The sequence below is a fragment of the Lipophrys pholis genome (genome assembly GCF_963383615.2).
Source record: "Lipophrys pholis genome assembly, chromosome: 16".
NCBI classification, from domain to species: domain Eukaryota; kingdom Metazoa; phylum Chordata; class Actinopteri; order Blenniiformes; family Blenniidae; genus Lipophrys; species Lipophrys pholis.
Genome location: NC_137634.1, coordinates 13,778,341 through 13,792,289, shown reverse-complemented (window position 1 = coordinate 13,792,289; position 13,949 = coordinate 13,778,341). Strand labels below are relative to the sequence as shown.

At 43.4% G+C, this 13,949-nt stretch overlaps 1 protein-coding gene across 1 annotated transcript in view; it reads right to left on the bottom strand.

Annotated features, from left to right (window-relative positions):
- The window catches only part of nrg2a (neuregulin 2a), a 47,416-nt gene that overhangs the window by 23,151 nt on the left and 10,316 nt on the right, over positions 1-13,949 (bottom strand). Inside the window, exon 3 of the mRNA XM_080483506.1 lies at positions 13,630-13,748. Coding sequence (XP_080339632.1) covers positions 13,630-13,748 — 119 coding nt within the window. The remainder of the gene's footprint in view (positions 1-13,629; positions 13,749-13,949) is intronic.

The window sequence follows — 13,949 nt, the reverse complement described above, 5'->3', positions numbered from 1 at the left end:
TCCCCACTTTCCCTTATTGTTTGTAACATTACTGGAAAATATTGGCCTGAGCTGGACCTGGTCTGCTCATCCAATGAAGCTGCAGTTAACAAACCGCAGCACATTTCTCTTGTCAGTTGTTCTCATCACATGTGTCGTGAATGCTGTGCGTGTTCATCTTTGCCATATCGAGCAGCTGCAGTCAGATGAGTGTGGTACTGTTCTTGCATTTGTTCGATAAAGACATTTTGGCTGGTAACAACATATAGTAAAGCCCCTAAAAGCCCCAGCGTTATTTAGACGATCCAGTTTACCAACCAGCGAGGATGCAGATTCAGATTTGAGTTAATTCTTTCAACAAAAGAACTCTTTGATATACTTTCTCATTTTGAAATGATCAATAACAGAAGGGCCCATGCGCGGCACTACTTACAAAAATAGCTTCATCTAATTTTGAAATTAACAGTTTTGATTCAACTTTGCCTTTGTGGTTTTTCTTGGTTGTCAACATTTCTCCACAGACAGCACTTTCATCTGCATCTATCCTCGAGAGACAAGACTGTAATGGCGAGGCTAAAAATGGTTTCTAAACGAGAGACCTTGAACAGAGCAATTGAAAATCTTCTCCTTCTCCTAATGCAGCACAGTGTGATGTGTTGAATCACTGAGGATGGATTTGAGACCATCAACAAAAAAAAATCATCAAATTCAAATCTTCTGATGTTACAGGGAATGTATACATACCTACGTCTATATGACTCAACTTGCATCAATTTGTTCTGGTGCACTTTTTTGCGTTGCCATATGGTGCTGTCTGTCTCCAGCCGTGCTGCACAATCCCCCTCCTCACAGAGAGTTTAGGTGCGATCATGAAGGTTGTCTCCTGGCTGGATGTCAGAGATGAATTTCCTTAACCTGAGGAGGAGATCAGCTGCTCTGCTAAACACAACTGTGGGTAGAGTTTGTTTATCTGCACTTATGTTGTCAAGGTTTGGTTGGGTTTGCTTGGTTTTTTTAACCTTGGGTTTTAACTTTCCTCGGTACTGTAGCCCAGGGGCTGAATCTGAGTTGAGGGAAGTCGGAGAGAGGTTTCCTCTGTGTTAGCGAGAGCCACAGTGTTTAGCCATCAGCCCTTGCCACTGACTTTGATTAATCCTTCATGGCCCTAGAACTGAAAAGGAAAGCTGGGGGTGCAAGCAAGACCATCTGGAAACCTTCATAAACATGCCTGTCTTTCCACGCTCTCCAAAGGATTCTAGGAAAATCGTAAAAATGAAAAGAGAGGTCCCGTTTGCAAAGTTTTTTTCCTCTTGAGGCACCCCGTGCATATGCAGCAAACAGAAACGGGCTTCCACTGAATGGTTAGCGCCGTGCTTCACCTTGCAACCCAGCCCTGGACACTGAATTGTGTAATGAAATACATTTGGAATTGGAACGTCCACTGTGCAGAGTTGTATGCATGTAGCCCTAATTTATGACAAATGTTGATAATTCACTTCAGCTTGGCTTAATCTGGTTCACTTCTGCAGCACCCCCCCCCCCCCCCCCCCCCCCCTCACACACACACACACACACACACACACACACACACACTCACACACACACACACACACACACACACACACACACACACACACACACACACACACACACACACACACACACACACACACACACACACAAACAAATGCACCTGAATCTGTGTAGGGGAAAAAAGCCAAGGAACATATTCAAGCAGCAGAAGACAAGATCCAGCTGGACTTTATTACTATTTTTTTTGGTTTGTTTTAACTCCTAAAAATGATTTTACTATGATAATAAGAATAAATTATGCTGCCAAGTCTCTGGGAGTGTGTCACTGAGTGAGAACAGTTTGCAGACCTAAATATGGATATTTATCTCTGTCAGTGGATGTAGACACTACATAAAGGAACTAAAATTCTCAATCAGCTCTTCATTGACCAGATAAATATATATTCATCAGTGTAAACAAACAAAATACTACAAACGTGGTACTACTGAAGGGCAAGACTTTGTTTGATCCAATCAAATTAATTTTCAACCCAATTCAAACAAGGAGAGATATTTGAGTCAGGCCATAAAAATCAGATGGGAAAGTGATAAATGTTTTAAGTGCACACCCTTCAGCAGACACATAAATAGGGGGGGTATCTGTAATAGCTCTGCCACCCAGACATGCTTTTCCACAAGTCAGTTTTATGTACCAGAAAAAGGCTCTGAATGCACACTCCTCCTCTCACCTCTCGACTTTTGGCAGAGAATCTTTGACATGTCTCCTGTTACAGCTGGGACCTCGATCTTTTATCTCAATACTTAAGACCGGTTCATATTGCATGCATTCTTGCTACACTTGTATGCACGGCGCTATTTTCTTTTTTCTTTTCTTTTTTTTTTTTGCTGTCCTGCAAGACCATCTATTCTCCATGGAATGAATAAATAAGATTAGCCGATAAGACGTGGTACAAAAGACCAAACTGGGAAGTGTGGCTTTGGTTCAGCATGAGGTTGTTGACAGCTGGGCCTGATGTGGTGAAGGAGGATGTGCCATGAGTTTTTAGATAAGGCATGCATGACAGAAAAGGAAGAAAAAGCTTTTTACCTCTGAGATTAAGGTTATATTGCAAGAGATACTGAATAGTGCTACAATTTCTATAGGAGATGGAAGCAAAGACAAATCACACCAGTAATAAGGCCGGATAGTACATGGAAATTGTCTGCATAAAATATCAACTGTCTGCAACAAATGCGCAATTGGTTTAAATTTGTGAAAGATTGATATGTTGTTATTTTAATGGTGCAAATTGAATAACAAATGGGACATGATTCATGTTTTCATTCCCAGATTTAGACCCACGACATATTTTGACAAGAGCTCAAGTCCAGACAAATGTGACAGCAATGGAAGAAAGAAAAAAAAAAAAAGGAGAGAAACAGATGAGAGAAAAAAAAGGAGATGGATACAGACATACAGCAGGGAGGAAGAAGGCAGAGAGGAGAAGGATTGTTGACAGGATCAGAAGTTGGAAAATATTTCAGTGTGCCAAGGCTAACAAAAACCAAGCATGTTACTTCCACTCATACAGTATAGCCACACCCAATCAATAGCAATATCCAGCATCTGCGCTTTGAAGCGTTTTGTACGGCGTTTAAAATGAGAAAAGAGATTTCATGTCAAATACCCAAAGAGGAATTAAATTACTATTTACTGTGGGCACGACGCACGAAAGCGCCCATTATGAAAGAGAGTGCACTTAAAGCTTTTTTCAATAGAAAATTATCCACAATTCAAACACCTTCAGAATGAAACAGGAATGTTTAGAAATGAACAAAATGGAGCCAGCTAGGCACATTAATCTACCACCCACTCTTCAGCAAGACTGCCACTGCAACAACCAGTGCGTCTTCTTTTATATTCTTGTCTCCTATTACCATTTTTCAGTCACATAGCTGATATGCCTGGTCTTGCCTGCCTCAATCGTCTCAGTGGTGAAGTGAAATCAAAGAGCAACCTAGTATGTGATTGCACAACAGCTGCTCACGCGCTGCTAAGAAGCACAGCGCACTTGGGAAAGGGCAGGGTACGATGCGGGCGCAGTAACGTGTGCTAGTGTGAGCGCTGGCGGGCACCAGTATGCGTGCAGTTGGCAACAAAGTGACACATGGTGTTTTCCGTGGCCCACTTCCTGACAGGGTTGTTCTCAGATCTGTCTTTTTCAGATGCTGCTCGGGCTCTAAAAGCTGTTTGCTCTCACTTTTTAAGTGTGAGGATTGTCTGTTGCTTTCCTTTCCCCCACTCTGACCCGAGAAACTATTGTTTACTGCATCCTTCAGCTTGAATCTTTTCCAGCAGGTAGGCAGAGCGACAACTGGCGAGCGGCGAAAGGTGAGAAGGAGCATAAGGGCGCGAATTCAGATAATTTCCTTCGCTGTCACTGTGAATTTACTCTAGCCCAAGACTCAAACCACTGACTCACTGTAGTGAAAAAGAGGAACCCTCCACGGGCCGAGGGAACATATGGTTATCTACTTAGGAGTCAATAAACACGGCGACATATTTGGTCGAACCCGGCCTGATAGGCAGAGGCGCTGACGGTTGATGGTGAAGGTCAGAGAAGCAGATTTGCAACTTGAGGGTGACAAGTTTGGAGCTGAGGGCCAAGTGACACGATCTTAGTGAATTCCTACAGCATCTGCCGATGAGGGGCCAATCAGCCAGATGTTTTCAAACACCTTTTACTCAATCGGAGCCACTGAACTAGTATGAACTGATTCATATCATATGAGGTTGGTCAGTTCCACAAACTTACCGCTGAAGATTCAGCTGTCATATATTTACTGCTTCAAGATATTAATTGTAGGACAACAGTAGGAACAGAAACCACAACTTTGAAAGGAGGATCGGTGATTAACACAGTATAATACAATTACATTTCTTCACTTTAAAAGGACAAAAAGAGCGGTATCCACCATGTGCTCTTCGTCTCTTATCTTCCACAGCTGGCCCTCATTTCGGAGGAGAAGCAGACTTTGCAACCTTTACCAGATACAGAAGACATATACCACAGCTCCATATTTGGGTCTTGTGCTCATAGCTACAGTAGTGGCCAGCTGCTCGGACGAAAGGTTTTTCCCCCTGCTGTTCCCCGAAAGCCAGAAGGCGCACATCCCCATACGTGTGCGTCGCGGCCCTCTTTCACTCATAAACACACACGCACCGACACCACCCACACTTGCTGTACGTTGTGAAAACAGGCAAATGGAGCAAAGGGTGTTTTGTTAGCCCGCCGCCCTTGTATATACTACAGGATGAGTTCAGTGTGAGTGTATCAATGACTAAAGTGAGCCCTATTCCATATATAAATCACGCCTACACCCCCCCACCCCCCCCCCCCCCAAAAAAAATAAAAAAGTTCCGGTGCTGCTAACGGTAACTCTTTACCCACTACAGAATTCCCTGGAAAGGACTTACTCACCCCAACAGACATGATGTGATGAATTGCTAAATCACCAACAAAAGGAAGCAAGCGTGATGGAGTAATGGGAGGTTTAGGATGAGAGACAGCTGTGGCAACCAAACTATAGCACTGTGCAATGGAATGGTAAGTATATGTTCCTCATGTACACACACACACACACACACACACACACACACACACACACACACACACACACACACACACACACACACACACACACACACACACACACACACACACACACACACACACACACACACACACACACACACTCTCATACACACACACAAAAAAACTTTGAAGAAAGGCGTGAAGACACACAGAATTAGTAGTGCCCTATTCTGAAAAGTGTGGGGTAACAGGAGGAGCAGGAACTTTGTTTAATGTGAGTGAACAATGGTTTACTCACAGACTAGGGATGTGGCTACGCTAACGTGACTTTCAAGTAGCGGCTAATTATTACTGACTCAGTAGAAGTCAGCCTTTATGATGCAATGAGCGAGTTCAGGGGCAGTCATTTCTCCTCTTTGAAAGTTTGAGGGGACAACAAAGTGCTTGTGTTGGTTATTGGGCAAGTTAAAACTGAACCCTGTGCTGGTACCCACAATTGAGGTCACAATCAGGGAGAGGACCACCGGGACAGCTGGGGAGGGGGGGGCAGGGGGGCGGTCGGGGGCTCAAAGTGATTCTTTTATTATGCTGTGAAATTAGGTCTCTCATGCGAGGTAGTGGAAGAGTTAACAAAGCCCCGCACACAGCAAAAACCTTGTGTCACCTCCTGCTCACATCACTCAGCTTTTCAAGTGTAACAGCTGCTTCCTTCCTCACACATAGCAATATCCTCACTCATTCACACTGACGGCTTAACTGTCCCACATAACACAGCCAGATTACTGGATATCCTAAGAAGTGAGACGAGATTTAATAACCCAGTCATTTCTTGCAGAGATCTGATTGAGGGCGCCCCCTCATCGCATGGGATTGGCGGGATTAAAGCGAATTCGGAGAGCTGAGGAAATGCAGCGATGCATAGAGAAATTTTAGTTGTTTTTATTTACATCTTTTAGTTATTTTTCTTGAGTTCTGGCACTGATAGGAGTGAGCAGCTGCCTCTTCTCAGACAAATTAGCACATAGATAAAGAAGCCAATAACTCGCACCATGCGTAGTCTCTGTCAAAAAGCAATGAATTACTGACATAAACTGGAGTTGATTTACACTTTAGGAGTCACACACTGTGTGTCTTCTGTCAGAAAATGCTGAGATTATTGAAATTGAAGGAAAATACCCATTAAACCTGTACAAGCATATTAAATATATGAGTTTATGCAGTGTTGGACTAAAATGCCTTACAGACTTTGTTCAGGTATAGCACATGTATGATCAAAACACACATGCCGAGGCATTAAAACGTAGGAAAATATGTACATCTGAATGCCAAAGAGGGCAACAGGTACTACAAGCACACACCAGTCTTGTTACTGTAATTCACGAAAGAATGTCAAAGAAAGACTTGATGTGGAGTCTTATGAAGTTTCCATATGTTTTTCATGAATTAATATATTGTTGTGCTTCATAAAGTTATTTTCAATGAGGCTACTCATAAATACCGAGCCCACACAAAACAATATAAATCGTTTCTGGATCAGACGTTAATCGCAGCCCACTGCTTGTGGGAGTTTAGCCACTTGTGACATGAACATTTCTGGATCTTGCTGTTATACTGGACACAGCCAACAACCAAGTCACCACCATAATAAAAGAAAAAGAAAAAAAGTTGGATGGAATTCTGATTTTGGGATTTGTTTCCAAAAACAAGGTCTGAAATCTTATTATGTTCAAGATGTCATGTGGCGAGAAATGATGTCAAACCATATGCAAAGGAGGCAGTATACATCCTGATTATTGAAAGAGTGAGATAACATCTTTTCAAAGTTTGCCTGGAGGCTATCATGAATATCACACAGAACAACTGCAACTGCAACTTTGAAATGTCTGCTGTTTTGTTTCTACTCTCAAAACCATGTGTCCTCCCTACAAACAGTTTGTTGTAATTTGTGTCTCTGAGATTACAACATCCAATTTCCTCCATCGCACCTGGACTGGATCCTAATGTTCTTTAAGCTCACCAACTCACGAGACATGAGATCAGACGGCCACCGCGGACAAACGTCTGTTCAGGGCTCGGGACTCGAGATAATTTTGAAAAAGTGGGCATGACTAATGGTGCAGCGGCTTGATCCACAGAGCCTGACAAGCTGTTCTCCAGTGGCCTGTAAATACACAACACTTGGCAGATGTGAAGGCCTGTTCCTTTCAGACATGGCTGCTGCTTCTGCTACTTACCCACAGCAATCAATAGAATTGACCGGCTTACAGATACTCCACATTCAGCCAAGGCCACAACTAACATCCTTTAGCGTCATTATGGAGGAGTTTATCTTGTCGCTTGCGTAGTAGGAGTGAGTAAGCTTTGTTTTTACTATGTGGACGGCGCAGTGACATAGAAGGAGTGAAGGAAGTTGTTGTTTATCTGGCTCAAAGTAGTACTTACGGTCATGTTTCTTTTACGCTGCACAGATACAGAGAATTACTGGAAGAAAACAGAAAAAAAGAGGTGGGCTTCTTTGATCTACTACGTAAATGATCTTCTTAGTAACATTTGACATCAAGTACAAAAAGGAAAGTCCAATCTGAGGAAAAGATTCATGAATCATGGCATGGAAAAGCATGCTCCAAACATCTTTGAACTATACTCTGGGCTTTTTTACTCATTTATAAGACAACAAAATCAAGTGTTTTCAGGAAAAAAAGGTTTGGGAAGATTCACTGATGGGACAGAACTGATTAGTAAAACTGTGATGGTTGTGACTCCTGATGGTATATTATCTTTTTTTCTTGGTATTAGTGCTTTGTAGTATGAATTGGATCAAATAATATCTGATCACAACCATTATTTAAATTTACTGTTGAAAAAGAATCACAAATAAGACTTTTTTCGGTACATTTATTTTATTCAGTGTTTAGTGTTTGCTTCAGCTTTAGGAATGGCAATGTTGCCTGCAGATTCAACATGTATTGGACCTTATGAAACACACACCCATGATTATGTTTTAAGATGACAAGGCTGCAACGTGCATGTATCAACAAACAGACGATGCTGGGGCTTTACAAAGACGTTAAAGTGTTTTGTCTACTTGACTGCGAGAGTTATGGAGCATTTATAGTTTGTTTTGTGTTTGTTTTTTTGACAGCGGGAGCGTGTTTGACTTCAGGATATGGGGTGAAAAATGTAAAGGTACGTGCATATTTGCGCGTGTGCCCATGTGTGTGTGTGTGTGTGTGTGTGTGTGTGTGTGTGTGTGTGTGTGTGTGTGTGTGTGTGTGTGTGTGTGTGTGTGTGTGTGTGTGTGTGTGTGTGTGTGGAATTGGAAAAGGGGAGGGGCACCGTGCGTGCATGCGCGAAATTGTTGCTGGTGGGCCTCAGCAGGACTGCTGAGGTTGGAGCAATCATATGTTCAGCTGTGATTTCCATCAACACATTCCTGGACGCTCACACACTCTCTCAGTGGAGCTGTGCGCAGCACCCCCCAAGGATGTGACCTGCAGCCTGCAGACACATGGCTGCCTCACAAGCGCTTATCACAACACAGCAGCCTGTAGGATAATGGGAGGCCTTAATCTGAAGCCACGTGGAGCCAAGCAAACTTTGACTAGTGTTGCTCCTTCACGCTGGCCGTATAGAAAACAGTCGATGATATACTACACCGTTCAGCAGAAGGCCAGCAGGTCTCACCATGCCAGACTGATTACAGGGGAGAGGTCAGACCACATGGACAACAAATGGTCCCTGGCCCTCTGCACTGGGGGTTGGGCATAAGGCTGCAAACACCACTCTCAAAAAGGCAGCAATTGTTACAGAGGCTGTTTAAAAGACACACGATAGTCAGAACCAGGAAACACACGCATGCCGTATGCTGTAATACATTTCGCCCCAATGCCGAAGTTGACAAAACAAAAACAATAAAACATGGAGGGAAACTCTTGTGGACTCGGAAAAGAATGTAAAAATTGCTCCACTGATTGATCACATGTTTGAATTCCCTCAAGGAGCAAAAAAAGAGCCAAAGCATTCAGAGAGAGCATTAAATGGGTCTTAAGGGTGAAACATTGATAACGAGCAACTAAAACATTCGACTCAGCAGAACGTCCAACCATCTGTGCTGAATAATTATACAGTAACTGGCACTTAATCAGCATGTGTTTCTCTTCTACTTGTCCAGCAAAAAGACAGAAGTAAAATCCCCACACAAGTCCAATCAATCAATGTTATTGGCAAACTGCATGGCTGGCATGGGGCCACGATGTACTGCATGCCTTAGAATGCATAAAGGGGTTCGCTTTGAGGGACGCTTCAGCCCTGAGCACACAGGCTAATTTGTCCTGAACGGGGCAGCTCTGCACACCATCTCCACTCCAGCTTACATAAATGTTTCATTTCTCCAACTACAATGTTGACACAGGTTGCTGTCCAGCAATTATGTGTACTATCAATTAAAGATGTTTTTTCCCCCTATCTTTTTTTATGGGAGGTGGTTGTGATTCTTCATTGAGTCATTTTGTACTAAATTGAAGCATCACTTTTAATTTAGGGAATGCTTAGGCAACTCCTATTTAATCACTCCTTAGGGCTACGAGTCAGCTTTGTCTGGCACTCCTTGTGTAATTAATTGTAACTCTATGTTCCTATTCAGACATGTTGCAAATGTTTTGCTATGCCAGTACATAAGAGGACTACTTTTTTCAATCTTTGACTCCAATGACAATCCAAAATGAAGTTTCAATTTGCATTGCAACGACTTATCTTTAAGTCCTGTAAAAGATTAAAAAAAATTTAAAAAATAACTATAATTACAAAATATATATGCAGAAATGTTGATAAAAAAAAAAATCCTTTACCATCCACTTAACACAAGCAGAAGCAGTCAATTGAGTGAGCTGCTGTGCTGGGTGTGGTGGCCTGCATTCACCATGTGGTGGAGCTCAGCGCTGCTTTCACCAGAACAGACAGCAGCAAGGCATAGCCATGTGCTACACTGTAACCCAGTGGTCGGATGATGCCGAGTAGCCTGTGTGACGATCTTACTTTCTGACTGTGCAAATTCAGCAGGTGAGCACATATCCATTCACGGGATTTTCTCCGAAGACCTCACCTTGGTAATGCAGTTAGCGTGCGTGCAGTGGCGGACGCCGTCAGTGGTGTGACACAGGCAGAACACGCACTCGCACTCGAATGTAGACATGAGATACAGTACGGAGGTACCTCAGACAAAGCTAACTGCATTCTAAAATGGGTGTGAAACTCTCCTCTGCAACACAGCGGGCTCATGCCTTCCTCCTCTTCATACTTTTCTCTGCCTTCCTCTCTCCCTCACTGTCTGTCTCGGTTTCCTCTGGCTGTATCTCTTTCTCACTCACGAGCCTAATGTCTTTGTCTGCTTTCTGTCATGCATTCCCTCATTTTGTATTTTTCCCCCCCTTTATTCACGCTCTCCTCTTCTTTTGCTCTCTCCGTCCATCTGCACCTCCTCCTCTCGCTCTCCCTCCCTAAAAGGCACACATACACAGATAATACTGCGGCTACATGCTGCTTCGGCAACATACTGCAGCAGGCAAGCATACTCCACTGCAGCCCTTTAACACAATTGCCATTTCTCTTATGACCTTAGGATGAAAAGCAGCCTTCGGTCTACAGCGATGAGGCAACCACTGCATTGGAAACAAGCACACGGTATATTCACTTTAGACAGATGTTTTAAAGTGAAAGATGTTTCATAGACAGAGAAGGCATGTTATTGTCACATTCTCGCTGTAAATGCAATGTTGTGTTTTATTTCTGAGCGTCTGCTGATTCTAGCCTGTCAGCAACACATGGCAATCACAGTAACATGCACTATTTAGCTGCCAATTCCTTTTAGTGACGTATGTATTTTGAATGAAGCCTTCCCCCTGCCTATGGACATATCGCCCCTGATTCGCCCCGTCTTGCCTTTCTCCCCTCAAGCATGACAGAACTAGGCTTGCTGTTGTAGCACAATGGGACTTTTTTTTTTTTTTTATTGAACAGTGAAGAAACACGCTCACACGTTCACACGTTCACAAACACACAGAGACAGACATCTAGTGATCACGGCATATGAAAGAACATACAGTGATGCCATTGTTGGAGCATCCAGGAGCGACTTAAGGAAATGACAGTGCTGACAGACAGCTACACAAAGACCATATAGAGATGCACACACACACACACACACACACACACACACACACACACACACACACACACACACACACACACACACACACACACACGCACACACGCACACACGCACACACGCACACACACACACACACACACACACACACACACACACACACACACACGCACGCACACACACGCACACACACGCACACACACACAAATTGCAAAGCGTGTGATTCTGTGTGTGCATCGGTATGCGAACGTGTGCTTCCAGCGAAGGAAGCTTTAACAGTTGGTATTCCATTTATCAAAAGTGCTCTCTACATTCTGCACCACATGAAGGGATATCATGTTCTACTTGTCTGAAACAAAGTGTGTTATAAGTGAAAACATTGTCTAGTCCACCATATCATTGTTCAGTCATGTTTTATCCATCGAGGCTACTGCACATCCTGGCCCACTTGTTCCCTGCTTTGTAATATTATATTTTCTTTGATATGGTTGCATTACCAGAACTTTTGCCTGCTAAGATCATCATATACAGTTTCATGGGCCACCAGTTACATGTTCATAAGCTTTTATTAAATATTCATGCAACAGGTGCTACCACCAGGGATTCCCCCGACCTCTGCAGGGTTTAGGGCACGGTTTAACCCAATTTACCTAATTACCATTGAACATAGTTGTTACGCGGTAATTACCGATTATCACATTAATGTTTCATAAATTAGCACAGTATGTCTCAGAACGTAGCATTATTGACTTTTTAAATATTGCATGCTCATGAGGTGGAAGCAGGTCATCGCAGCACTAAAGGGGGCAAGTGTCATAACAGTACACAGTACGAGCCACACGATCTGTCCATAAAACTCCTCTGAAGCTTTTTGGCTGTCACAAAATAAAAGAAGGCGACGAGAAAGGCCCCCATTTAAATGTAAGATGGGTGACTTCTTTTTTTCTGCACAATTGTTTGCGGGAAATTAAACGTCACATGTTCAAACCGCTGAGAATCTCTGTGGGTCCTTCCTTTGTCTGAAAAGAGCTCCGACTCTAATAACGCAGCTCAGCTTAAGTCCTCCAACCATAAACAATGGTTCTAAAAGGTGGCCTTGACAAATGTAAAGAGCAAAAAAGGGAGATTATGACGCCTGAATGTGAACACAAGGACGCCAAGTGATGGCAAAACGTCACTCTGTCCCATGTTTACACCAGCAACACCTCTGCCCAAGAGGGATGTCTGAAGAAATTGCTCAGGTGTCGAGGTCAGCAATGAGTTTGAAGATGTAGATACCTCAGTCTTCTTCCACTGTATGCAGTGACAACAAAGTAAATACATAACTGTCATCAACTTAGACTTTATCCATGCATGAAATCACCATCTGAACTGTTTTTCACCTGCATCACAGCCTCTTTTCTGCACAGTATCAAAGCCTTAAGCCATTATTCAGCAATCTCCAGATGGAGCAGCCAAGTGAACTCAATGCACAAGTAGGAAGTTGCATTTCCTAAAGCACATCATACAGTTTCTGACTCTTGCGTGCCAGACAACCTGCTATAAAATTCTTTGACAGTCCAGCACTCGATAACATCAGTTCTACAAAAGAGGCAGGAGCTGCATGAACTGTATCAGCTGTATAAAGTCCTTAAAAAACATTTTTTTTCCATACCATCTTCAGCCACTCCGACAACAAACTGCCCACAGCAGCCACAAACTCACTACCCGCACTGCTGGGAACAAACACAAACTCACCACTCCACCAAATGGATGCAGCTGTTATCAAAACTCTTTCATCTGCTACAGTACTTTGTGAAAATCTGCAATGCACACACACACACACACACACACACACACACACACACACACACACACACACACACACACACACACACACACACACACACACACACACACACACACACACACACACACACACACACACACACACACACACACACACACACACGCACTGAAGCAGCCTGTTAGATTCTATCACATGCTCTGAAGGCACTATTTACAACTTTTATACTCAAATTATGTTTCAGATTTCGATCTATCTGTCTGCTGCTTGTGTTGTACTCCGGTGACGGCCAAAGGCACTCTGCAATGTTCAGCAGTTGTGTGCGTATCACACGCAAAATTGCATTGAATCACAGAGTAGGACAACAGACCATATACTGCATTTGAATTCCATCCACCTCAGAGTACAATGCTCGGTTCCACTGACTAATAGGCCACATGTGCAGACAGTTGTTCTTCATGCGTGTTACCGTTGTTACATGCCTGTTTGTGACGCCTCCTTTGGATCTCTCAATTGGCAAGAGAACAATCATAACAACAACAATGCTGGTGCATTTATGCCACTTCACTAGTTGCTTAGGATTCAGTACTCACTGCTTTGGACGTTTACAGTGCCAGTGGAGTTGTCCTTTCCCAGCGGGTTCTCCACCACACATGTGTAATTCCCAGAATCCTCCAGTTTTGCTTTGCTGATCTGGACTTTGGAGTTTTTCCTGTGGGTGACAACAGTCGCACAGCTGAGTCAGGGGAATCAGGGCAGAGAGGAAACAGCATGGAAACGCAACAAGTGGAAACATGGAGACGCGGAGATGCAGACAACAGGGCGAAAAGCAACACGGCACTAATAAGGACACATGATCGCTTGCTCCGGAGGGGCGGGGGACCGTCAGTAATGAGAAAGAAAAGGACAACGT